Source organism: Pan troglodytes, chromosome 16 (assembly GCF_028858775.2).
Source record: "Pan troglodytes isolate AG18354 chromosome 16, NHGRI_mPanTro3-v2.0_pri, whole genome shotgun sequence".
NCBI lineage: Eukaryota > Metazoa > Chordata > Mammalia > Primates > Hominidae > Pan > Pan troglodytes.
The window spans coordinates 62,824,167-62,851,895 of NC_072414.2; the positions used below are offsets into that span (position 1 = coordinate 62,824,167).

Below are 27,729 nucleotides of genomic sequence, written 5' to 3' on the forward strand. Positions count from 1 at the left end.
GAGTGATGCAATAGTAAATGAGACACAGGCATGGTCACATATTCGGGATATGAAGCCAGCCTGCCAGCTCAGGAAGTTACCCCAGAGTCAGACGGGTGGTGGATCAAGGAGGAATGTTCAGAGAGCCTTCCCCACAAAGCATACAGCACAGCAGGGCATAACAGGCAGTTGGGCTCTTTTTCTCTGTACAGGAAGAGGCAGACTGCAATTTTTTATTTTTATTTTTTGAAGTAAGGAAGTTATGTGACCAGAGCCCTATTTTAGTAAGATAGGTTTGGTAGCATGATGGGGGATAAGTTAATGCAGAGGCTTAGAGACAGAGAGACCTTGGGAGGAGGGTATGTGGAACTAAGTAAGCACTGGGGAAGAAGGGAGCGTGTAAGAAATATTTCAGAGCCAAAAAATGACAGTTCTGGATTGTTGATTGAATATGGGAGATTTGGAAGGGAAAGGTACAAATATGGTAGCCTCACGTTCTTTGAGCATTTACCATGGGCAAATTACTAAGCATTTTACAGGTATTGACTCATTTTAATTCTTTTTTTTTTTTTTTTTTTTTTTTTTTTGAGATGGAGTCTCACTTTGTCATCCAGGCTGGAGGGCAGTGGCTCGATCTCGGCTCGCTGCAACCTCCGCCTCCCAGGTTCAAGTGATTCTCCTGCCTCAGCCTCCTGAGTAGCTGGGACTACAGGCATGCACCATCAGGCCCGGCTAATTTTTGTATTTTTAGTAGAGTCAGAGTTTCACCATGTTGGCCAGGCTGGTCTTGAACTGCTGACCTCAAGTGATCCACCTGCCTCGGCCTCCCAAAGTGCTGGGATTACAAGCATGAGCCACCGCGCCTGGCCTGACTCATTTAATTCTAACAAATTGTATGAAATAGGAATTATTATTATCTACTATTATTATCTATTATTTATTGGAGAGGAAACTGAGACATAGGGAGGCTCAGTTGTTAGTCAAAGGTCACTTGGTCTTCAGAACCTGCATTCTTCACGTATTCCACATGGCCTCATCTCCAGTCTGGGTGACACGGGAGATGGTGATGCCACTGGCTGAGATGGGGAAGTCAGGAGAAGGAGCAGATGGGCATGTGTATGGAGCAGGAGGGAGGGTGGACAAAGTGGTATTTTGGATATGTGTAGTGTGTAGATGTTCTGCCAGCACCTCAAGCGGAGATGGTCACCAGGCCTCGTGTCCCAGTGTGGAGAAGGAACTGGTTTTCATTAAAAATAATGAAACATCTGTAAAAATACCATTGGCTGAGTTTCTCAGTCAAGCTATTCAAGAAAGGCCGGCTATGCTAACAAACAGGAAGCCCATGCCCCAGCTGAAGATTTGGCCAGAGAGTTAGAAGGAGCAGGTTCATCAACAAGGTGCTCAGACCCCTGGAACGCCTACAAGAGACCAGGACTAAGCCTTGAGAAAGGAGGAGGGAATTAATGTGCTCCTCATTCCAGTGGCCAGAGCTTTCCAATGCTGCCTGCCTATTAGAATCACCTAGAAGTTTTTTATTTTTTATTTTTTAATTTTTTTTTGAGATGGAGTTTTGCTCTTGTTGCCCAGGCTGGAGTACAATGGCACGACTTCGGCTCACTGCAACCTCTGCCTCCCAGGTTCAAGCAATTCTCCTGCCTCAGCCTCCAGAGTAGCTGGGATTACAGGCACGCACCACCATGCCAGGCTAATTTTTGTATTTTTAGTAGAGATGGGGTTTCACCATGTTTGTCAGGCTGGTCTCGAACTCCTGACCTCAGATGATCCACCCGCTTTGGCATTCCAAAGTGCTGGGATTGCAGGCATGAGCCACCATGACTGGCCAAGTTTTTTAATTTTTATTTTAATTTTATTTTTTTGAGAAGGAGTCTGGCTCTGTCATCCAGGCTGGAGTGTGGTGGGACTATTTCAGCTCACTGCAACCTCTGCCTCCTGGGTTCAAGCAATTTTCCTGCCTCAGGCTCCTGAGTAGCTGGGATTACAGGCAAGAATCACCAGGAGTTTTAAAAAATACTCATGCCCTGGCCTCACCCCAGAACCAATTAAATCAGAATATCTCAGGGATGGCCAGAGGTAGTTGGTTGTTTTCTTTTGTTTTGTTTGAGACAGGGTCTCACTCTGTCACCCAGGCTGGGTGCAGTGGCATGATCTTGGCTCACTGCAGCCTTGACCTCCTGGGCTCAAGCAAGTCTCTCACCCCAGTCTCCCTAGCAGCTGGGACTACAGGCGAACATCGCCCTGCCCAGCTAATTTTTTATCTTTGTAGAGCCACAGTCTTGCTATGTGGCCTAGGCTGGTCTCAAACTCCTGGCCTCAAGCAACTCTAAAGTGCTGGGATTACAGGCATGAGCCACCATGCCTGGCCCATAGGCAGGTTTGTTTATTTTTATTTTTATTTTTTTGAGATGGAGTCTCACTCTGTTGCCCAGGCTGGAATGCAGTGGCGTGATCTCGGCTCACTGCAACCTCCGCCTCCCAGGTTCAAGCAATTCTCTTGCCTCAGCCTCCCAAGTAGCTGGGATTACAGGTGCGTGCCACCATGCCCGGCTAATTTTTTTGTATTTTTAGTAGAGACAGGGTTTTACCACATTAGCCAGGATAGTCTCAATCTCCTGACCTCATGATCTGCCCGCCTCAGTCTCCCGAAGTGCTGGGATTACAGGCGCGAGCCACCGTGCCCAGCCCCATAGGCAGTTTTTAAAAGCTCTTTAGGTGAGTCTAATGTGAGGCCAGGGTTAAGAATTGCAGCAAAAGGAGGCTTGCCTTTGGAGGTGATGATCAGAGAGCAGGATAAGTAGTGACTAATGCCTGCAAAGCACTTTTCCATTCAGAAAGCACTTGCACATATATGACCTTATTTAAGGAACATCTTCTAATTATCCACTGGTTTGTGGGAAGAACTGTGAACCAATAAAATAAATGACTTGCTGAAGGTCACAGTTGCTTAGTAGAAAAGCCACGACTCGACCTCAGATCTGCTGACCCCCACTTCAGGGTTCTTTTATAATGTCACACAGGGCAATATGACCAAAGGAAGGCCAAGTTCATCTGTATTCACATGTAAAGGTGAGGGTGTAGGTATTTTTAAAAGTAACTATGATCCACGAGGGTTAATCTAAAAATAGAGCTGTGGCTTGTGTAACAGGCATAATAGGGTGGAACAGCCTTGAATGTCACAGGCCAAGAAGAGCTGGTGAAGCCCAGATGGCCCGATGGCCAAGGAGCAGGTGGAGTGGCTGCAGGGAAGGAGCAGGCAGGGGGTGATGGGAGCAGAGTCAGGGAGGGAAGCATAGGGCGGGGCTGGAGGGGGCCCTGACATTGCCCAAGGTCAGGAGTCCTGGTGGTCTAGGCACAAGCCTTCAGGCTACCTACAGCTGGTAGTGCTGGAAATGGCAAATCCAGAACATTGCTGGAGGCATTTGCCAGTTAACACGAACTCTTCTGCATCTTAAGGGACAAAGCATCTTACTATCCAGATCACAATCACCTGCTAATTTGTATAGAGCCATATCATTTAGGATATACTATCTTTGTCCATTTTCACAAGTTTGGGATATTATTTTCCTACTTCAGCAGCTGCATGTGTGATACTGGCATAATAATTCCTTATGATGGACACTGAGAGTAAGTGAAATGTGTCTAACCCAATGCCTAGCACGTAGGAAGGTGCTGAATAAATATTAGCACCTTTTATGGTGGATTCTTTTTTGAATATGGATAGTAAAGATCAGAAATGTTGAGTACCACTTAGTGGTTAAACAGTGTGGGCTCCAAAGCCAGACCACTAGTTTCAAGCCCAACTCTACCAATTTAGCTGTTAAGCCTTAGACAAGTTAATTACCCAAGTAAAGTCTGTTTTTTTCTGGAATAAAATAGAGATAATACCTGAACATTTCTCTTGTAGTTTTTGGGCAGATTAAATGAGATAATGCATGGAAAGCTCTTAGCATAGTCCCTGGCACCTAATCACTGTTCAATAATTATTAACAAGCTCTATTAAATCCTGCCAAATAGCCAGAGCATAAGCCAACACCAGAATCTAGGCCAATGCTCTTTCTGCTACACCAAGGCAGCTCCTGATGATAACAAACATTAACCCAAGTGAGAAGGAAAGAGAGCTAACATTTATGGAGGGCCAGCTGCATTCCAGACATGGACATCATAACAAAGCAATTCACAGGGAGATGATGAGGTTCACGGGGCTTAGTAACCTTCCCAAGGTCACAAAATAGTGAGAGATTGGGGGTCAAATGGACTGACCTCAAGTCCTGCAGCCTTTGTCCATCCAGTGGTTCTCCAGCGTGCATCAGAATCACCTGCAGCGTTTGTTAAAACCCAAATTCCAGGCCTTTCTCCCAGACTTTCTAATTCAGTGGGCCTAGGGTTGGCCTGAGAATCTGGATTTCTAATAAGTTCCCAGGTGAGATCAATGCTGTGGGTCCTGGACTGTACACCCTCAGTATACGCCAAGCTGCCTTTGCTCAGTAAAATTCCCTGTGATGAGACACCACTCAGGCTGCCAGAAGCCCAAGGAGAGCCCTGGGGCTGCCCTGGGGTACAGTGAGAAACCCTAAATGCCCTGACTTGATCACTATGCATTATAAACATGTAACAAAGTTTCTCATGTAGCCCATAAATGTGTACAAATAAAAAAATTTTTAAATGTTCTCTTAAAGAAAAGAAAGATGTCTCTGCTAAGCTCCTCAGGGCCTCATGACATACCACCCACAGCTCTGTCAGACAGGCACAGACTTTTGTCAGGCACAATCTATAACCTCAAAGTCAGCACTCCCAGTTGGGTGTTTTATTATTTATTTACTTGACAGGTAACATCGATTTGGTCCTACAAGACACCATGCTACAGGCTTAGCTACTTGCTGTTGCACAAGAGAACTTTCCTGAACTCTCAGGAAGCCCTTGCATGGCCTATCGAGGACAGCTCAGTCACTGAAGGGAAAAATTCCATACCAAAGAAGAGAGAAAAATTCCATACCAAAGAACAGACTTCCCCCAGGGAACCTCCGTCCTACAGCCCTTCAGGGCCATCACACTCACACACATCAGCCATCATCAAAATAGCGGCCATGCTGGGAAGAACAGGAGTCCTGAACTAGAAGGTGGTCTTCAAACCATGGCGTACCGATTTATGTATATTACAGATAGATAAATTAAGAGGTCTACATGAATACAAAATCTCTCAAAGGGGAACGAATTCCATTCTGTCATGCCAGGTGTTTGTCAGAACCTTGAAAACGAAGGTGGTTTTCAGTGGAGCTTGTATTAAAAATAGAAGGTATTTATACACAGGCCCTGCTCCTCTCATGGCCATGAAATCCTCTGGTGTTGTCAGGACCCCTGGGCAACCTCAGCACCCCTACGGGTAGCCCATCTGCAGTCTGCATCTTCCGGGAGAGCAGGGGACTCGTACCGGGGCTTTTCTCCTGGGTCCCCATCTCGGCTTGGCGACGCCTCCGGACCCAGGGGCTGCCAGAGGGAGTGACGCTGCTGTCAGAGGAATAATCCATACACTTGCGGAAGATCTCAGGGCTGGTGCTGCAGTTCAGTCTACCTTCCTCCGCCAGTGGGGACTTTCTGGAAACGCCTTTGCGTTGGGCCAAGGGGCTGCTCCAAGGACTTGTGCACGGGGAGGCATTTGGACTCAGAAAGAGATTCTGGTGGCCAGACGGGCTGAGCTTGTTGGTGGCCGCGTGCCGTCGGCCCGCCATAGGGGATGTGGGGTTGCTCTCGGGGTCAGAGGAGCTGTTGGCGGAAGACTCATCACCCATGTACTGAAGCTCCTCGACTCTCTTGTTCAGGGACTTGTTCAGGTGGATGCTCGCAGTGGGCTCCTCGTCATGATTTTTGTCTTTGGCAGGTTTCTTTTTGGGTGGCTTCATACCAATCAGGACAGCTTTCATGTTCTCTTTGCCCTGAGATTCTGTGATCATGAACTCATGGGCTTTGATGGCTGCTTCCACCTCCTCGAACTCCACGATGGCGCACTCCTGGGTCCCCACTTGGCTGTAGCGGCTGCTGATCCTCCGGATGTCAGGGGGCAGCTCTCTCCCAGGTTTGAGGATCCGCACTGATGAGATGACTCCAAAAGTCCCGAAAAGCTTGAGCAGGTGTTCCATCACCTTCTCCTGCACCCTTCCATTCTTCTGGGGGGTGGCCAGAGCCCACAGCTTAGGAGACAAGTAGAGATCATAGACCAGGAGCATCTTGCTGGGGAGGTTCTCGTTGGGGAACAGTGGGACGGGGGTGGTCCTCCTCACCTTCCGGTGGTCCTCATTCAACTCAAGGACCACTGAATACTTCAAGGCATGTGCTGTGGTTCTCCAGTCCCGTGTAAGATGTTTCACCTGCAGAACATAAAGCAAATCTGAAATAGTATCTAATGTCCTTGTCCATCCTTGTGTACGCTATAAGCTCCCTCCCTCACTTCCTTATCCCTGTAACACTAGAATCCCTGTATTCTAGTGTCTAGAATCATACGTGGTATGTGTAAACACTCAAAAATCTAGTGAATGAATAAGTGAATGAAAACAAGTTCTGCCATTTCAAACAAGGGCACCACAGCAGTGTTGTCCAACAGAACTGTCCATGAAAATGGAAATATTCCATTCTGTGCAAGTTGAGAGGTTAAATTTGCAGGCTCTGGAACAAGGCTGCTGTATACACAAATCAAAGGCCCACCTCTAGCTTGCAGTAAGACTTGGAAAGTTATTCAACCTCTTAGTGCCTCGACTTGCCCTGGAAAATGGAGATGTTAATAGTGCCATCTCAAAGAGCTGTCCTGAGGATTAAACGAATCAATACATACATGTACATATGTATGTACAGACACATACAAACTCATTTACACATAAAACAGAATAGTGTCTAGCTCACAGTGAGTACTAAATAATCATGTGCTATCATTACTTCCAATATTACATGCTATTATTTTGATAGGATTTGGAGATTTTAACATTCAAATGCTTCTCTAAAGCAGTATTTCTGCATTTCTGCATTTGATACAGAGAAGTTTCCAAAAGATCTTTCACATTTCACTGCAATATCTCCTGAGAATGACATGGACTACTTCAACTTGAAATTAAATCCAACTTGGGCCTCACTAAGAATGGTGAAATAATAATCCCTCCCTCCTCCTCTGTTGGTGGAAATTGTATCAATGTTGCAGTATATGGAAGCTATATTTATACTGTAAAACAGTAATTTTCTAGAGGCCCACTTCCGGTGAAGGGAATGCCAGGGGGAATGAGTCATCCCAAACAAATAGTGAAGGTGGGTGGGGTGGGTAACCTGAGCCCGTAATGGCGAGATCCCCCTGAGTCCTCTGAGAACAGGCCAACAAGCTGCTCTGCAAAAGAACTGGGAACTCCAGGTGCCTCTGAGCATAAAACAGGAACCTCATGAAACTCAAGAAGGAAAGGCTCACTCACTGGGCAAGATGGGGAAACCTTGGCAGACCCATTACTATACACAGGCTCCTAGAGAGAGAGCACTGTCCACTGTAGCCTGTGGTCTCTGGGAGAAATGGCTCAGACTTAGGCTACTAGAAGAACACGGGGCCAAGGGCACAGAGAAGCAGGCCCAGGCAAAGGGTCGGATTTCAGGTGGACAGAGTCCATGAGGAATCCAGAAAGGGTGAAGCTGATGACTGCGGGTGCGTGTGAGGCTGTGGGAAAGCCAGGCAGTGGCTCACTGTGGGGTGAAACATGGTGAAGCCTTCTCCGAAAACAGCTAGGGAGGGAGCACTTGGGAGATAAAAAGAGACAATTTCCTAAGCCTGAAGCTTGAGCTAGGAGCACCTGGGAAAGCACAGCACTGCCTTACTCAGAGGGCTACAGAAGTCTGCGGGGGACCACATCTCACTGCAAGAGAAGCAGGCTCTGGCTAGGACTGAATATCCCTCCTGAGCCAGAAGCAAGGTCCACTGGGAAATCTCGGTTACAGTCTGAGCATCCTAAGCCTGGGTCCATGACCATTCATAAGGAAGGTCCAGGTAGCACCTGAGAAAAGGGACCAGGGAGCGTTCATCCTTGTGCAATTGCTAGAAGAACTCTAAGGTTTCCCTGTGTTTTTTACCTTTGTCATGTATGTTCCCCTTTTGTGATTAATAGGAAATCCTTCAGAATGAAAAGGATCTTTGCTCTGATTTTGGAGGTGTTAGGGAGTCTGTCTGTACTCTGCAGCCAGGTTTCAACAGAGAAGAACATTCCTAAATAGGACCATAAGTGGCAGCTTAAAGAGGAAAGCAAAACAGGCTGACTCTCGGGGTCCCTGGGGAGGAATAAAGAGACGTGCTGGATGATTCCACTGGCTGCTTCATTTTGGGATCCCCCACAAACACTTTTCATATGAAGGTTTGCTCACTGTTCTCTGACCATTAAAATATCCCTTCCATTCCCCTGTACCTAGAAAACTCCTACTCATCCTCCAAAATCCTATTTCAATGTCACCTTCTCTGGGAAGACTTCTCAGTTCTCCAGGCAGGATTAGTTGCTCTGATCAACTAGTTCCCAATAATACTGTGTTCTCTCTTTTGTCCTACTATATGTGGTCACATTGTAATCTTTCAGATCTCTCTCCTTTATTGGACTGTGAGCTTGTCAAGGACAGGGGGAGTACGATCTTCACTCTGTACATCCTGCGCCTAGCACGGCACTCAGCAGAGACAATGAGCATATTTGGTGAATGAATAAAGGAAAAAGAGCGACAGGGCCAGGCAGAGTACACCAGTGGGTGAGGCAGGGAAGAGGTCCAAGGAGAAAAGCTCTCCTCCAGTGCTCTCTGACAAAGTACACAGACAACTTGGCCGGGACCCACTTGTTACGCATCCCGTTATGCAACAGGCCGCGTGGTGCTTTTCCATTCTAGTAAATGCACTTCCCCTAAGGGAGACACAGAGTTCTTACTCCAACTAGTCTGTCAACTCTCTGAGAAGTAGACAGTACACAGCCCAAACACTGGATCTATATATGGCAGGGACAAGCAGTCTGCTGCCCAGATGGCAGCAATAATTACAAATCTCATCTCCCTATTGTATAGATAAGGATGATGGCGTCACACAGGCAGAGCATGTGTGTCTTAGAGAAGGCTCATTTCTGAGAGTTCTGGGTGCTCATTCTCTCCCTTTGCTTATTCAACTTGACAAATGAAAAGCTTGAATTTCATATAATTTTAGGCCTGGCAGGTATCTCTCAAGGCCTTCGAGTCCGTCTGTCCTGGTATCACATCCTCCTGGCCACCCACTTGCCTGGCAAAAGTGCCTGAACTTTACTAAGAACAAGTAACATTGTTTCATAACTGCTGCCAGCTGAGATTTGTCCCAATGCCCAGGACCCTTTTAATAGTGTGGGAGTATATTCCTAACAATCCTAAATCCCTTCTCCTAGCCATTTTTCTCTTTTTCAGGCACAGACTTAATTTTAAAAATTGTTCGTCATCAGGTTTCAAGGGAGTTAAAAAAAAATGTTTAAAACCACAACCCAAAACAAACTTGAAATCCTTGAAGCAGCTTCTGAGAACCAAGCCTCACCTTTTTGAAGGACGTGAGTAGCTTAACGCTCACATATCCCAGCTTGTTCCTCCTCACGTGTTTTAGCAAAAAGGCGTCCTTCTCCAGGTTTTCATCTGAAAAGTAGAATTCGATCTGATCCACCAGTTTCTTGATCAACTCCTCATCTGGGGGCTTCCACTCCTGCTCCAGGTCCTCACGCTCGTTCTCACCTCCACTTGCAGTGGTGCCACTGAGACCAGAAGGAGACACCGGGTGTTAGGGTCAACGTTGAACTGTGTCCCCCAAAAATTCATATGCTGAAGTCCTGACCCCCAATACCTTGGAATATGATGTTATTTGGAAATGGGGGTCACTGCGGATGCAATTAATTAAGATGAGCTCTTACTGGAGTAGGGGGGACCCCCTAATCCAACACAGCTGGGGTCCTTACCAAAGGGGGAAATTTGAACACAGACATGCACACAGAGAGAACATCATGTGAAGGCGAAGGGAGAGACTGGGGTGATGTAGCAAAACCCAAGGAACGCCAAAGACTGCCACTAGAAGCGAGGAAAGATGCTTAGAACGGATCCATTTCTAGTACTTTCAGAGGGCGCATGGCCCTATTCACACCTTGATTTCAGGCTTCAGGCCTCCAGAACCATAAAACAATATATTTCTGTTGTTCTAAACCATCCAGCTCATGGTATTTTGTTACGGCAGCCCTAGGAATTGACACTGGGTCACATGGCCACAGAAGGAGAGGTTTGCCCCCAAACAGCTAAGAAGTCAATCTTTCATTTTTAACAAGCATGGAGGATCATAAAAATAATAACTGGCCAGGCATCGTGGCTCCCATCTGTAATACCAGCACTTTGGGAGGCTGAGGTAGGTGGCCTGAGCCCAGGAATTTGAGACCAGCTTGGGCAACAGAGTGGGACCCCTGTTGCTACAAAACGACAACAACAACAAAAATTAGCCAGGTGTGGTGGTGCATGCCAATAGTCCCAGCTACTTGGGAGGCTGAGGTGGGAGGAGAGCTTGAACCCGGGAGGTCTAGGTCACAGTGAGCCAAGATTGCACCACTGTACCCCAGACTGGGAGACAGAGTGAGACCCTGTCTCAAAATAATAATAATTATTATTATTATAATAACACCCTCTGCTGACATATATGTGGTGCTCTGCCACGGGCAAAATGCTTTTCGCGTATACTCTCTTATTCTTCCTTCTCTACTCCATCCCCTCAAATCCTGGTTTCTAGAAGACAGTATAGCAGAGTTACTTGACCTTTCGGTAAGATCATCCATATTTATTAAAGAATAAAAGCTTGATTTCTTAGCTGGTTCAGGACAAGATCTGGAGTGCAGTGGTGCGATCTCCATGTGGATACATGACCACTGCCTCTCAGGAGTCACTGCAGTGGTGCAATCTCCATGTGGATACATGATCACCGACTCTCAAGCCATCTGCCTTGGCCTCCCAAAGTGCTGGAATTACAGATGGGAGTGTAATTTCCTAGGGCTGCCAGCTCTAGGAGTCCTGGCTTTAGAGTTAAGATTGCCTGGGTCCAAATGCTTGGTTCAGACTGAGTATCCCTTATCCAAAATGCCTGGGACCAGAAGTGTTTCAGATTTCCAATTTTTCCAGATTTTGGAATATGTGCATATACGTAATGAGATATCTCAAGGATGGGACCCGAGTCTAAATGCAAATTCATTTATGTTTCATAGACACCTTATACAGATAACCTGGGGTAATCTCATGCAATATTTTTAATAATTTTGTGCATGAAACAAAGTTTCTGAACCATCAGAAAGCAAAGGTGTCGCTATCTCAGTTTTTAACCCATGTTAAATCTGTAGTGTCATGGTGGCGCTCAAAATGTTTCTGATTTTAGAGCATTTCAGATTTTGAATTTTTTGATTAAGGATGTTCAACCTGTACCATTGTTTATTAGTTAAGTAAATTTAGGCAAGGAACTCCACTGCATCTCACTTCAGTTCTATTACCTGTAAATTGGGAATCATGATAGTCCCTACCCTCATGTGAGTGTTGTGACGATTCAATGAATTAATACATGAAAATATCCAGAAGAGTGCCTAGCGTACCGTTAAAGCTCAGTAGGCACAGACAAATTCCTTCGCTCATTCATAAGAGGCAGATCTAGGATTTAAACTCAAATCCTCTGTCTCCAAAGCCAGTATACATAATACCTTATATGTTTTGCTAGGACCCTGTAATGGACTCTGGAAACAATCCCATCACGGGGTCCCTTCTTAATAAAGCCCACTATCACCAGCAGCACCACCTGGGTAGACTTCCTCCTCTCCCTCTCCCTAAGATCATTAGGTGATGAGAACAAGCCAAAGCAATCCTGGACAGAGCTTCCTTAGGAGGGCTAATCTTTCATAAGGGGATTATAACAATTTCAAACCAATAAACATTTAGAGAATACTGATTATCCACGTCATAACTGATGCCATTATTAGAAGTTAGCAGAAAGTCGCAGGTAGGTAGTTATAAGAGTTGGTTTAGCAACTCAATGTCAGGACCAGTAATCTTAACAAGGCCTATTACTGTGATCGCTTAAAGCTGGAAAAGACACATACATATATGTCCTTCAACAAAATTTTCACTGGCTCTCAGCCTCACAAAAACAAAAAAAAAAAAAAAGAAAAGAAGCAACTGTGGAATACTCAAAATGAGGGAAAGAAATATTCTGGCAAGAGAGAAAAAAGCAAATAAATCTATTTAAAAATTTTTCAAATTCAGAAATTATAATTAGTATAAAATATAGGCATTGGTTGATTAAAAATAAAGAGTTTTAGCTATTTGCCTGTAGGCAGCCTGGAATGGCTTTTAAAATGCCTTATTGATGTCTCAAGGTAAATGTAGAGTGAAGAAGCCTGGCACGGTGGCTCACACCTATAACCCAGCACTTTGGGAGGCTGAGGTGGGCGAACGACTTGAGGTCAGAAGATCGAGACCAGCCTGGCCAACATGGTGAAACCCCATCTCTACTAAAAATACAAAAAATTAGCCGGGTGTGGTGGCGCATGCCTGTAATCCCAGCTACTTGGGAGGCTGAGGCAGGAGAATCCCTTGAACTTGGGAGGTGGAGGTTACAGTGAGCGGAGATCGCACCACTGCCCTCCAGTCTGGGTGACAGAGTGAGACTGTCTCAAAAAAAAAAAAAGTATAGTGAAGAAAATAATAGGGAGACTCAATTTTAAAGTTTTTTAAGTCTTGTTAAAATGGGATGATAAAAGTCAGACATTAAGCTGACTCACCCAACATCCAATAACAAACACTTTCTCAATTGCCTTTCCTTTTTTTTTTTTGAGACAGAGTCTCGCTCTGTCGCCCAGGCTGGAGTGCAGTGGCGCGATCTCAGCTCACTGCAAGCTCTGCCTCCTGGGTTCACGCCATTCTCCTGCCTCAGCCTCCCGAGTAGATGGGACTACAGGCGCCCACCACCACGCTTAGATGGGACTACAGGCGCCCACCACCACGCCCGGCTTTAATTGCCGTCTTTACTCTAGAGGCTATAAAAACTAAATGTTATGGCCGGTAACACTTAAGTGAAAATCTCTTGGCCCTGTCCCTTCCCCTTTTGTCTGCTTTGAATGTGGATGTGATGGTCGGATCTGCAGCAGCCATTTTACTACCATAAGGAAAAGGCCAAGAGAATTGGCTTGGCCTGATTTGTTGACATTATTGGCCCTGACATGATTGAGTTGTTGGGCCAGCTCTTATAACTATCTACCTGCAGATTTTTTATTATTACATGAGAAAGATCAAATCCTATTTGTTTAATTCACTTGTTGGGTTTTGTATTACTTAAACAGCCAAATACAGTAGTAACCTCAGCAACACTACATGGAGAAAAGAGGTCCTCAAAACATGCCAAAGGGAAAACATCAGTGGGACAACCAATAGGATGAAAAAGGAGATGCAAGATGGACAGAACAAATTTCACTTTATTAGGGAAAGTTTATCCCCTAAATAGTAGTTAAAACAGATGGGTTGAGGCTGGGCGCGGTGGCTCACGCCTGTAATCCCAGCACTTTGGGAGGCTGAGGCAGGCGGATCACTTGAGGTTAGGAGTTTGAGACCAGCCTGGCCAACATGGTGAAACCCCATCTCTACCAAAAATATATAAATTAGCTGGGTGTGGTGGTCGCCTGTAATCCCAGCTACTCAGGAGGCTGAGGCAAGAGAATCGCTTGAACCCGGCGGGCGGAGGTTGCAGTGAGCCGGGATCGCGCCACTGCACTCCAGCCTGGATGACAAGAGCGAAACTCTGTCTCAAACAAAAACAAACAAACAAACCAACAAAAAACAGATGGGTTGGATATAACAGATAAAATAACTACAAATGCAAAGGGAATTCCCGGCCCAGCTAACAAAGATGTCAGTAAATCACAGGGGATGGGGCCGGGTGTGTGCTAATGGCCGGTGAAGAGTTTTGAGCAGACTCAGGGGTATTGGCAAAATGGTCTAACTTACTACAAATAGCTAGTATCTCAGAAGTGACTGCACTACCAAAGGGACCCCTGTGGGGTCCTACTCCCAGGACAAGTTAGTCCTACTCCCAAACTAGAGCAATAGATGCTATTACAAAAGGTAAACTCATAAACAAAAAAAGCATAATAGAAGGAAGGCAGTATAATTTCTCTTTTCTCTCTCTCTTTTTTTTTTTTTTAAGAGACGGAGTCTCGCTCTTTCGCCCAGGCTGGTCTGCAGTGGCACTGTCTCGGCTCACTGCAAGCTCCGCCTCCTGGGTTCATGCCATTCTCCTGCCTCAGCCTCCTGAGTAGCTGGGATTACAGGCGCCCGCCACCGCGCCCGGCTAATTTTTTGTATTTTTAGTAGAGACAGGGTTTCACCGTGTTAGCCAAGATGGTCTCGATCTCCTGACCTCATGATCCGCCCACCTCGGCCTCCCAAAGTGCTGGGATTACAGACGTGAGCCACCGCGCCCGGCCGGACAGTATAATTTCTCAATCTCTCTAATGCTTATTCCAGAGCTTCCCAATCTTCCCAAGGTCTGCCATGTCTGCTTTACTGCCTGCAGATGATTCTATCTCAGACTGGATGGAGAGGATAGAGTTCATCCAATCAAGCTTCTCTAGACCTCCGTTGGGCAACTCCTTCTCCCTTTTCCTAACCTTCGCTCCAGCTTCTTCTGTGTCTCTAGACATCCATCAAAGAACTTGTAGCCATATCCAGGTGTCTCTTCTCCATCTTGGTCCTTGACATAGTTTGAATGTATGTCTTAGGCAGATCTCATGTTGAATTGTAATCCCCAGTGTTGGAGGTGGGGCCTGGTGGGAGGTGATTGAATCATGGGGTCGTTTCTCATGAATGGTTTAGCACCACTCCCTTGGTGCTGCCCTCTTGATAGTGAGTTCTCATAAGACCTGGTCATTTAAAAGTATGTGGTACTCCCTCCCTTCCCCACCATCACCAACTCTCTCTCTTGCTCCTGCTTCTGTGATGTGATGTGTCTGTTCTCCCTTCACCTTCCACCACAATTGTAAGCTTCCTGAGGCCTCCCCAGAAGCGGATGCTAGTGCCATGCTTCCTATACAGCCTGCAGAGCCAAGAGCCAATCAAGCCTCTTTTCTTATAAATTACCCAGTCTCAGATATTTCTTTACAGCAATGCAAGAATGGCCTCACACAGTCTTCTTGCCCCTGATGCAGGATCTGACACTATTGACCACCTTCTTCTTGATACTCTCCCCCCTGGGCTTATGTGACTTATTCTTTTCTGATTCTTCTCCCCATTTTATGTCTCCTCTTTCTCTCTCCATTTCTTTTCTTTTCTCTTTTTGAGACTGGATTTTGCTCTGTCGCCTCAAGTTGGAATGCAGTGGCATGAACACAGCTCACTGCAGCCTCAGCCTCCCAAGCTCAAGCAATCCTCCCATCTCAGCCTCCCAAGTAGCTGGGGCTATAGGAATGTGCCATCATGCCTGGCTAATTTTTCTGTTATTTTTTTGTAGAGATGGGGTTTTGCCTTGTTGCTCAGACTGGTCTTGAAACCCTGGGCTCAAGTGATCCACCCACCTCAGCCTCCCAAACTGTTGGGATTACAGGTATGAGCCACCATGCCTGGCCTCTCTCCTCATTTCTAAGTGTAGGTGTTACCCAATAATCTATCCCTGACACTTTATCCCCTAGCAACCTCTACACTTCAGCTCCTATAAGCTCATCAAATTCAAATCTACCCCCCAGCCTGTCCACCGCCCCACACCTTCCTCTCCTTCCTGAGCTGCAGTCCTCAATTCCTAACTGCATGCCAGACATTTCCACTAGGACAATCTGATGTAGCATCAGATTAAATATGTCCACAATCTAACTTCTCACCTTCTGCAGAACCTGACCTCAGGCAGGACTGAAGCCTGGGCCTATCAATAGGCATTCTATCTGGGAAGTTGACCTTCCTTTCACACAGTCTCACAGTAGACTATCCATAATGTATCGGGGGTGACTCTGCATCAATTATTTGCACCCACTGAGCAGACAGGCAGATAGCCAGAGATTCCAGAACAGGTGGGTGATACTGTGGAGGTGACATAAACCCCTATACGAGTGCAGAGGTGAGCTTCTTGTGCTTGGAGGACTCCACCCTCTGCATGAGTGCTGTCAGCAGCAACTATGCATCTCCAAAGGGGGATCTTGGGGGAGTTGAAAAGCCTATGTTATATCCAGGAGCAGGCTGCATTGTTTCCTGTTTGTGAAATAGCCTTCAAAAGGGAAAAGATACCATATCTTTTATGACTATTAATTTTATATCCTTTAAACCTGAATATTGTCAACTTATTGCCGATTACAACCATCCTGTGACAATCATTTATCTTCCCTTCCAACCCACCCCGCCAACTACTTTCCCTATTCACTCTTCTATGTAGTTAAGCTCAAGACCTAGGATGTGTCCTTTCACTCTCTCTTTTGCCCCCACATTTAGTCAATTATAAAGTGCTTATTTCATTTTGCAGGGTCTCCCATCTGTTCTCTCTTTGCCATTCCAACCATCCTCATTATTTCTCCCTTGGACACTTATTAATAGCTCATCAAAACATTTTTCCAAAAAATTAAAGTAATAGATAAACATAGCAAAAACTAGAATAAAATAGTAGGGAACTTATAAAGAAACCAACAATTCCCCATTCCACCTTTCCTCCCTAGAGGTAACTTCTCTTCAGCCATTTAATTCTTAGGAGAGTTATCTCATAGCTCTATAAAATATGCTTATAGCTCTATTTCTCACTTGCCAACTGTAGTCATTCTCTATTCATGTCTTACTATATAAAATGAGTATTTGGGGTCACTTATGACTTATGTCCCTAAATAACCCCTTCTTCAAATTTTCTTTTAGTTTTGGTTCTTCTATTAACCTTCTATTTATGGTTTTGGTGTCTTTTTTTTTTTTTTGAGACGGAGTCTCACTCTGTCGCCCAGGCTGGAGTGCAGTGGCATGATCTTGGCTCAGTGCAACCTCTGCCTCCTGGGTTTAAATGATTCTTCTGTCTCAGCCTCCTGAGTAGCTGGGATTACAGGCGCACGCTGCTACGCCCGGCTAATTTTTTGTATTTTAGTAGAGACAGGGTTTCACCGTGTTGCCCAGGCTGGCCTCAAACTCCTGAGCTCAGGCAATCTGCCCACCTCGGCCTCCCAAAGTGCTAGGATTATAGGTGTGAGCAACCGCACCCGACCTTTTTTTTCTTTTTTTTTTTTTTTTTAAGACAGTCTCACTCTGTCGCCCAGGCTGGAGTGCAGTGGTGCGATCTCGGCTCACTGCGACCTCTGCCTCCCAGGTTCAAGCAATTCTCCCACCTCAACCTCTCAAGTAGCTGGGACTACAGGCACACACCACCCCACCCAGCTAATTTTTGTATTTTTAGTAGAGACAGAGTTTCACCATGTTGGCCAGGCTGGTCTCAAACTCCTGACCTCATGTGATCTGCCTGCCTCAGCCTCCCAATGTGCTGGGATTACAGGTGTGAGCCACCATTCCCGGCCCTATTTGTGTTTTAAAATAATATACTTTAAGTGGTTTCTTATTCCATAAATATTAAAAAGTACTTTTCAATTCGTTGCTACATGTGATATATTAATACACACTATTGTCCTACTCTCTCTTCCATCTCACCTATTTCCAACCTTCCATATTGCATCAGATGTACTTTTATTTCATTTTGCCATGGTTCATAATATTTCATTCCATTTGGTAACTAATATTCTATATTTTATCTATAGATACATACTGAAAATTGAAAGTCAATCAGTTGTATTTTATTATTATGACTATGTAAACACTGTTCCCTACAGGGCTAAGTCATTTGCTAAGATTACATTTCTTGTCTTAAAGTCCTATTAGTTGACTGACCACCTGGATTGGTCCTCTATGTTTATTTTTTCTTTCATATGATCTGTCTTTGTCTTTGTAATTTACACACTAAGAGATTTCTTTGACATTATATTCTAACCTTTCCTACAGAATTTTTAAATTTTAGTAGTTATTTATTTAGTTTCTAAGAACTGTTTTTGATCCTAGATCGTTCCCTTCTAAGAGCTTCCTACTCTTGTTTTGTGGATGCAGTATCTTAAGTTCACTCTCAGGGTGCTAGTTGGAGTATACATTTTTGAGTCTTTTGTTTCAACATCATCACCTCTGTATCCTTTGGGGTCAGTTCTTCCATTTAACTTTCATGCCACTGATTTTCTTCATGTGACTAATAAATAATTCATTTTTTCTTTATTAAAGGGTTTAATAAACTTATTTTAGAATAGTTTTAGATTTACAGAAAAGTTGTGAAAATTGTACAGAGAGTTCCCATATATATACACCCAGGCTTGCTCTGTTATAAATATCTTGCATTAGTATGGTACATGTGTTACAACCAATGAACTAATTACAATTAGTTCATTAGTTCATTATATATTATTATTAGCTAAAGTCTGTATTTTATTCAGATTTCCTTAGTTTTTGCCTATTGCCCCTTTTTCTGTTCCAGGATCCCATCCAGGACACCACAATACATTAACACATTAAGCTGTCATGTCTCCTGAGGCTCCTCTTGGCTGTGACACTTCTCCTTGTTTTTGATGACCTTGACAGTGTTGAGAAGTACTGGTTAGGTATTTTGTGGAATGTCCCTCAACTGGGATTTTTCTGATGTTCTCTGTCATGATTAGATTGGGATTATGGGTTTTTGGCAGGAGGACCACAGAGGTAAATTTCCATTCTCAGCACATCCTATCAGGGTACATGCTATCAACATGAATGATCACTGTGGATGCTAACCTTGATCACCTATCTGAGGTAGTGTTTGTCAGGTTTCTCCCCTGTAAAACCACTCCCTTTATCCCCACTCCCATACTGTGCTCTTTGGAAGAAGGCCACTGTACACAGCCCACACTTAGGGTGTGGGGAGTTATACTCCACAGCTATTCACTGTGAAGACAAAAGGTACATGCTTTTTTGGTGGGTTGTATGGGTTCCCTCTGCAGTTGCACACTCCCACTGGTTTTCTTCCTAGATGGCTCTATGTACACAGGTGGGGCATGCCAAGTGGCAGGCTTCACATGAGGGTGAGCAGGCAGGGAATGATTAAGCTGGGGGCTCTACTCAAATGGCAAAGGCTTTACTCTGCGGCTGCCAGCTCTGCTTTCGCATCCCTAGATCTCCGTAGTGAGCTCATTCAATTCCTTTAGAAAATAATCTTGTCTCTTTTTTTCCCCCTTAAAAATAAAATACCTGCTACTTTCCACTGGCAGACAGAGAGGCTAGGAAATTGTTCTAAAGGAAGAATTTAAATTACCTTTCAGATATTTGTAGCCCTTTTTACTCCTGCATATTTGGTATATTTCCCAACCAGAGTCTTTCTAGGGTTCTGTCTTCCCACCTCCTGCCACCTCCCATGTTATATTTTAGGCTACAGCCTCCTCCACTCTGTGCCATATTACATGTTTTGAAGAACAGCTAGAGTATGTCACTGCTTTACTTGATGTCACTGATTTATTTTAATAATAATAATAAAAGGTTTTCTATTTCCTGTTAAATAAAATTCAAACTCTTCAGCTCCCAACCAAGGCACGGTGGCTCACGCCTGTAATCCCAGCACTTTGGGAGGCCAAGGCAGGAGGGTCATTTGAGGCCAGGAGTTCGAGACTAGCTTGCGCAACGTAGCAAGACCCTGTCTCTACAAAAAATTTAAAAATTAGCCAGGTATGGCCGTGCACACCTGTAGTCTAGGCTATTTGGGAGGCTGAGGTGGGAGGATTGCTTGAGCCCAGGAGGTCGAGGCTACAGTAAGCCATGACTACGCCACTGCACTCTAGCCTGAGTGACAGAGTGAGACCCTGTCTCAAAAAATGAATACATACATAATAAAAAAAAAAACCAACAAAGTCTTCAGCTCCTTATTCAGACTCATTTAGAATCTGGCTGTAACCAGCATCAAAACTTATTTCCATCGGTTTCCTTTCAGATCCTTTGCTCCAAACAAACAGAAAGACATAGTTATCTGTAAGTGTCACAAACTTTCTGGACTCTGTGCCTTTGAGCTTGCTGTTCCTGTCTCTGAATGCCTTGCTCCTCTCTCTCGGGTCTAAATTCTAGTCACACATCAAGGTCCATCTTAAATGCAATTCTCCTAGGAAGAAAAAATCATTTCTACTTCTCCCAACACTTATCTATGTTTGTATTATAGCTACTTGTGTGTACATTTTATTAGCAGCCTGAACACTGAGTTGAGAGTAGAACTCAAGCTGGTTTCTTTCATTATAGTATTACCCCAGAGCCTTGCATGTAATGGGAATTTAAAAAGTATCACCAATGTAAAGCAAATAGTTTTGAGGGCAAATCATACCTATCAGGATCCTTTGAGGGAGGAAGTATGGTTTCTGATGAATATGCTCTTAGTGGCCTTTCAAGGAGGCTTGAAAAAGTTTTACACTTAAGGTTTTGCTTTGTTTTGTTTTTTAACAAAACATTGTAAACTGGGAGTGATGAGGTCTTTTGTTATAGCTATAAACCTGTGAGAAATGGGTAGAAATAAAGGGGTACATTTTAAAACAGGTAATTGGGTTCCATGAATCAGTGCTGAATTTTTTTTTTTTTTAAGATGTTGTCTCACTCTATCGCCCAGGCTGGAGTGCAGTGGCACTATCTCGGCTCACTGCAACCTCTGCCTCCTGGGTTCAAGCGATTCTCCTGCCTCAGCCTCCTGAGTAGCTGGGACTACAGGTGCGCACCACCATGCCTGGCTAATTTTTGTATTTTTTAGTAGAGACAGTGTTTCATCATATTGGCCAGGCTAGTCTCAAACTCCTAACTTCGTGATCTGCCCACCTTGGCCTCCCAAAGTGCTGGGATTACAGGTGTGTCATATTTGTAAATGATTTAGAGAAACAAAAGGATTTGTAGCATAAAACATCCAAGGCTACTTTTTTCATAAAATATCGAATCTGGTTACACTGACTGCGCAGTTAATCAAATGATACCCTACACGAGGAGAATATCCAAACTAAGATGGTGGAATAATGACACCCTCACTACAGCTTTCAGTCCAGGAATGATTTCTCAGACTCACTGTCTATCATTGCAGATGGTGGAATATGGTATTTTGACCACCAAGACCAAGAAAATGGTGGACACCAATAAGGAAGGTACCAAACACAAAAACATCATTTACGAAAAACACTAGGGTCCAGGTCCTGTCCGTGTGAGATTTCTTTTGACTCACCTCTAGAACAAGATAATGAATGTGAAATGGTTCAAAAAGGGCAAATTGATAATGCAATATAAAAACACCAGGGCAGATTCAAAAGATAAAGATTTTTCACTGAGACAGATTGAAAACATACACAGGTATGCTCTCAACTTTGTTAAAGGCATCACCCTTTTACAAACCATATTTTGGATGGTGCTAGCAGGGGGCACATCTTATGCTTGCGTGGCCCATGGGTTCTTATATATTTATTACAGAGACATGAACTTCCTCTCTGACCCTGTCTTCTGCCATGCTGTTCTGGCATAAGCCTTTGAGCCTGGGAAAGGGATATACAACTAGCGGATGTCTCCGCGGGTCTAAATAAGGATTCGTAGTTTGGAGTAGAGACTACGTATATAAGGCACTTAGTTCTACATCTGACAAAAAAAATTGACATTAATAAAAAAGTAGAGGCCAGGCATGGTGGCTCACGCCTGTAATTCCAGCACTTTGGGAGGCCAAGGCGGCCAGATTACTTGAGGTCAGGAGTTCGAGACTAGCCTGGCCAACATGGTGAAACCCTGTCTCCACTAAAAATACAAAAATTAGCCGGGCATGGTGGCAGGTGCCTGTAATCCCAGCTACTTGGGAGGCTGAGGCATAAGAATCACTTGAACCTGGGAGGCGGAGGTTGCAGTGAGCCAAGATGGTGCCACTGCACTCCACCCTGGGTGACAGAGCAAGACTCTGTCTCAAAAAAAAAAAGTAGAGGCTTTCATTATCACCATCCAAAGCAGGGAAAAGACAGCCTGTACAATGTCCCAAAAACATCATGGAAAAAAAGAGAAACCTAGAAGATTGTATTGTTAAATGAAAAGCAGGTGGCTCAATGGTTTTCATTGTTCATATTAATATTTAATATTATAACTTTGAATCATTTTTACACATTGTAAGACAAAGAAAATAAGTAATTATGTTAATGTTATTAGGAACCAAGATTTTCAGTATAATAAATAAAAGAAGTAAACAGCAAAAATCCTGTAATGTAAATTTGAATTGGAATTATTGATATAAGTGTTTTTTAAAAAACATATTTCTTGGCCGGGCATGGTGGCTGACGCCTGTAATCCCAGCACTTTGGGAGGCCAAGGCAGGTGGATCACGAGGTCAGGAGTTTGAGACCAGCCTGGCCAACATGGTGAAATCCCGTCTCTACTAAAAATACAAAAATTAGCTGGGCATGGTGGCAGGCGCCTGTAATCCCAGCTACTCAGGAGGCTGAAGCAGGAGAATCGCTTGAACCTGGGAGGTGGAGGTTGCAGTGAGCCAAGATCAGGTCATTGCACTCCAGCCTGGGCGACAAGAGCAAGACCCTGTCTCAAAAACAAAACAAACAAACAAACAAACAAAATATATATATTTCTTAGTTCTGTCCACTGAAAGGCTCTGAAAGCAACAATACCCTGGCAGAAGTTAGCTTTCCTAATTCCAGGTCTTAGTTTCTAAATACTTTCTTACTGGTATTTGAAAAAAGCAGAGATTCCTGTGGAAATGGCTGAATTCCATGACTGGAGTAGGAAAAGTACAAATTATGCCTGGAATATCTAGTACCAGAAAGCAAAGAAGTGCTTAAAGACTAATGGGCATGTTACAAAAAGACACAAGGAGGCCAGCTTCAAGGGGGTCTGCTGGCTGCAATATAGACATTTTGAGCACCAAAAATGACTGTGATGAATTATTAAAAAGTGAATAAATACAAATCTATGAATTGGAGAGAGAGGAAGAGTATAAGCTTGAGGAAGAGCCCTCATTTAAATTATTTAGTGTGACTATTATATCAAATTATCTCTTTGAAAACTGTAATTAAAGGGAAATAATTAAGCATTTTTTTGCCTCTTTAGGAGAAACTTTTGTTCAATCCAGATGATGAGACAAAGCTCTTTTTTTTTTTTAAAATAGAGCAATGCTGGCTAATAAGTGTACAAAAAATGTGAAAATTAGAAAATCCTCAATTTCCAGTCCCCAGTGAAATAACCAACTTAGGTAAGGATCATCAATAGAAGCTAAAATAATTAGGTGAAAAGTCATTGGGGAAAGAATATTGCAAGAGGAATGGAAAACTTGGAAGAAATGCATACATTCCTAGAAACATGAAACCTACCAAGACTGAATTATGAAGAGACAGAAAATCTGAACAGACCAATAACAAGTAAGGAGATTGAATCAGGAATCAAAAATCTCCTATCAAAGAAAAGCTCAAGGCCTGATGGCTTCATTGCTGAATTCTACTAAACATTTAAAGAACAACTAATACCAATACTTCTCAAACTCTTCTAAAACTTTGAAGAGGAGGGAATGCTTCCAAACTCATTTCACAAGGCCAGCATAACCCTGATACTAAAGCCAAACAAGGAAAACTATGGGCCAATATCCCTGATGAACATAGATGCAAAAATCCTCAGCAAAATATTAGCAAACTGAATTCGACAGCATCTTGAAAGGATCATTCACCAAGATCAAGTGAGATTTATCCCTGGGATGCATGCATGGATCTACATATGCAAATCAATAAGTGTGATACATCAACTTAACAGAACCCAGGATGAGAAGCCCACAATAACTTGTTAACTGCAAAGGGAAAGACAACCTGTACGACAGAGAAATCTCCTTAATCGAATGGTCAAATTTAGCATCACTAAGGGTGGGATGGCTCCTGAAGTGATGGAACATCAAGTTCCAGGCACAGAGTATGAGGCATTCTTGACAAAATGTTTAAACAGAATCAAATCAAAACCTTAGCCCTATCTTCCAGTTTATAAGAAGCACATGGTACAAAGGAGCAAGTAAAATAAGATCATGAGAACATTACCAGACTAATCCAAAATGTGAGACATTCAACAAGATGTCTGACCTCTTCTGTCCAAAATAGCAAAGCATTAGGGAAAAAAAAAAGGTGGAAATTTCTAGATTAATAGAGTCTAGAGACATAAGAAGCAAATGCCTCAACCCAGACCATATTCTGGTTTGAGGGGAAAAAAGAAACAGCTGTAAAAGACAATTGTGGCACAATTTGGGGAATCTTGAATGTGGAACTTGGCTATTAGCTTATCTTCAGGATTATATTAGGGAATGATAGTTAATTTTCTCAGTTGCAATAATAGTGTTAGGGCTTTATAGGGAATGTCATTAGGAGTTACAAAATGAAGTATTTAAGGTATAATCTTGTGTAAAACATACCTCAAATGGTTCGGGGAAAACACATACATTGTATATCCATTCACCAAATATGGCAAAATGTTAAGTGTTAAATCTAGATGATGGGTATATGAATGCTCATAGTACTATTTTTTCATATTTTCTTTATGTTTGAAAATTTTTATGTTAAAAAGGTGAGAATAAAAGGAAAGGCATCTTTTTAATGAAGGAGATGTGGGGAGATGATCAATAACATTTTAGAGGCTGTAAAGACTTTTCTTTATTGTTCATTTATTCTGTTCCCTTATATAAGCTAGGTATTAGGCTAGGTATGGAAATACAAAAAGGAATAAGATAAGGCAGCTGCCTTCAAGGATCTCACTGTCTAGGGAAGGGGAAACACAAATATCTCAACACCATGGAGTGAGTGTGATGACAGAGATACGCATTCAGTCAACAAACATGTCCTATGTGCTGGGTGCTGTGCTAGGTGCTGAAGATACAATGAACGAAGCAAGCATGGTCCTTGAATTCACCGAGCTCCTATTCCTGTGAGGGAGACACAATGATAGAATCACAATTGTGGAAGGTGCTAGGCATAAAATGTACAGAGTACTACAGCAACAGAGAAGAAAGGAAACACAGCCAGCTCTGGGGTGGGGATTGGGGGTGGTGGAGAAGAGGCGGCGAAGTTTTAAAGGCTGACTAGAAATCAGTCAATCAGAGGACCTAGAGGTGGGGGTGCAGAGGCATGTAGACACAAAATAGCCCCCTATGCTCAGGGAACTAGCTGGAATCACGGGAGCGTGAACTGTTGACAGCGTGAACTGTTGAGGCAATGGGCTGAGGAGATGATGTAAGTGGGTGTCGCATCTTAATGAGCAGATTGAGGAATCTGGGTTTTCTCCTGTAGGCTCCAGGAGCTGAGAACATTCACATCGGGTGATGGCTGCTGCCATGTGAGCCTGGGTCCAAACAGGGGATAGTGTGGATCCTGTTCTTGGCTACACCTCCTCCTGCTCTGGGTGCCTGCCCACTGGGCTCTGTCAGCTCCCCGAAGAACCCCAGGGATTTTCTGGGGTCAACTCTATGCCAGTGGGCAGCAGGAAGGGCTTCAGACTGAACACTTGCTGAGACTCAAGCCACGGGAGCTGGGCAGTTCTGGAGGAAGAGCAAGAGGGGTTCAGGCAAGAGGCCTACCCATACTGAGGCTTGGTTTCTCCTAGACCTCCATAGGGGATCTTTCCAGGCCTTAAACATAAGTAGAGCTTTAATCCTGGCTAATGATACAATCTCACAAATTTAGCCCTCAGGATAGGGATGGCTATTTGCCACTGCCACAGGAAAATAAAGTTATAAGGATAAACCACTTGGGGCTATTTTACATACTCTGATATTGTCTGACTAGGGGACTGCCTTCTCGAGACTGTGAGCTGTCAGTGACTAAGGGTTCATCATTTTTATGCTCTCGGTACTTAGCACAGAGCTAAACGAATCAGGCCTTGCATTATAAAGCACTGATCTATCTACTTTGTCATACACTATGGTCCAGCTTTCCTGCCCTACCCTGGTGGGCTGACTTTTCTCCCCTAACAACTGTCTCTACTGGTCTGCCCCGAATCTCTGGGTCCAGAAGTCTGACCCTTTAACCTGGGGAAGGGTGAGCCAGTAATAGAGAATGGCTCTGGGCCCAGTATTCTTCCACTCTTGAGTTGAGTATTCTCCCAGTGAAGTAGATATACGCTTGCCAGGACAATCCTGCAGAACCTTAACAGCTAAACGCCTGGGACAGGGTCCTAGAAGAAAGAGAGCTCCTAATAAGTGCCTGTTGGCATCCACCAGAATGTGCAAGTTCTGTCATTTCCCCACTCTCATGTCTATGTCTATGTTTTATCTCCTTTCAACAGCAGGAACAAAACACCAGTCCTTAAGGGCCTGGGCTTTAGTGGACAGGAGCCAAGGTGCCTGAGGACAAAGCTCGGGACCCGGGACAAGGTTAAACAAGTGCCATAGCAGCTCCAAACTACCCAAAACCCAGGAACACCCCCCGCCCCCCGCAAGGCAGCAAGGTGATGCAAACATAAAGGTCTGGTGGGAAAGGCTGTGTGAAAATGGGAATCCCCCAGGGCGGAGGAAGTAAAGCAGCAAGTCCTGTATCCGTCTCAAATTACCTTGAAATCCCACCTCCTGGAATCCCCCATCAGCAAGTGTCCGCTGTACCTGGCCTGCTACCACCTAAAGACTGAGCGCAGCCAGCAGGACTGGGAAAGGCAGGGCGATGATGGCAGTGAAGGGTAAGCGGGACCACTCGCAAGGGGAGGGGAGGGCGGGCAGGGATGGACTTTGCGGCGATGGGGAGGTGGTGTCTTGAGGGAGCCCACAGAGAAGAGGCCTCCTCCAGAGGAGGGGGTGGCTTGGATGGCCCGTGAAAGTCCTCCTCCTGGATCCCTGAACATCCCCACGTCCAGGCCCCTCAGATCCCGGCCGCCAGCCCTGGGAGCCTCGGTGGGGCGACGAAGCTGCGGGCTGGGGCACCAGCTGCCTCCACGGGCCGGTTCTGACTCAGGGGCTCGGCCCGGAGCTGCTTCCCCGGCGGCGGGGCTGACTCAACCCCCTCTGCCCGAGGAGTTGTCGCGCGCAGTCAGCGCCCCGAACTCGCGCGCGGCCCGGCGCCCCCTCGGGGCCCACCTCCCGGGCCAGCCGCCGCGCCTACCTGTGCCCGCGGCTCGGCTCCTCCTCGCTCGCGCTGCCCCAGCCGGGGCTGAGGTACCGGGCCGGGTCCCCGGCGCCCCGAGTCTCCGCCCCCTCCTCCTCGTCCTCCAACTCGTCCACGTCCTCGGCCTCCTGGATGGCGACGCGGATCTGCACCGCCGTCTTGGGCCCGGGCCGAGCCTCCCCGCCGGACTGGGCCATGGCTCGCGGGACTGCGGCGCCGCCGGGGTCCTCACGCCGCAAGGCCCAGCCAGCCGGTCGGCAGCGACTGCGACGAGGGGGCGGGGGCGGTGCGAGCGCGCCTGCCGCTCGGCCCAGGGGAGGGACAGGGGTCGCGGCGCCCCGCCCCGCGCCGCCGCCGCCGCCGCCACCGCCACCACCCCGACCGCTAGTGGAGCGCCCGCGCAGGCGGGGCCTCGGAGGTGGAGGGCGGCTTTCCGGAGCTCCTCCGACAGAGGCCCGTCCCGGAAGGATCCCCGCGACCCCCGATCACTCCCTCCGTCTTTTCGCCGCTGTGGGGCCCCAGCCCGAGAGGAGGTGTCAGGGCTCCCTCCTCCTGCGCCTTCTTTCACGGCGCCGCAGGGATGGGCGCA

At 45.3% G+C, this 27,729-nt stretch overlaps 1 protein-coding gene across 2 annotated transcripts; it reads right to left on the bottom strand.

Annotated features, from left to right (window-relative positions):
• Nucleotides 1-4,792: 4,792 nt before the first annotated feature.
• On the bottom strand, nucleotides 4,793-27,424 carry LARP6 (La ribonucleoprotein 6, translational regulator). Of its 2 annotated transcripts, NM_001246577.1 has the most exon segments (3): nucleotides 4,793-6,359; nucleotides 9,542-9,752; nucleotides 27,138-27,380. In NM_001246577.1, coding segments are annotated over 3 exon segments (1,476 nt in total). In that variant the 5' UTR covers nucleotides 27,338-27,380; the 3' UTR covers nucleotides 4,793-5,294.
• Nucleotides 27,425-27,729: the final 305 nt, after the last annotated feature.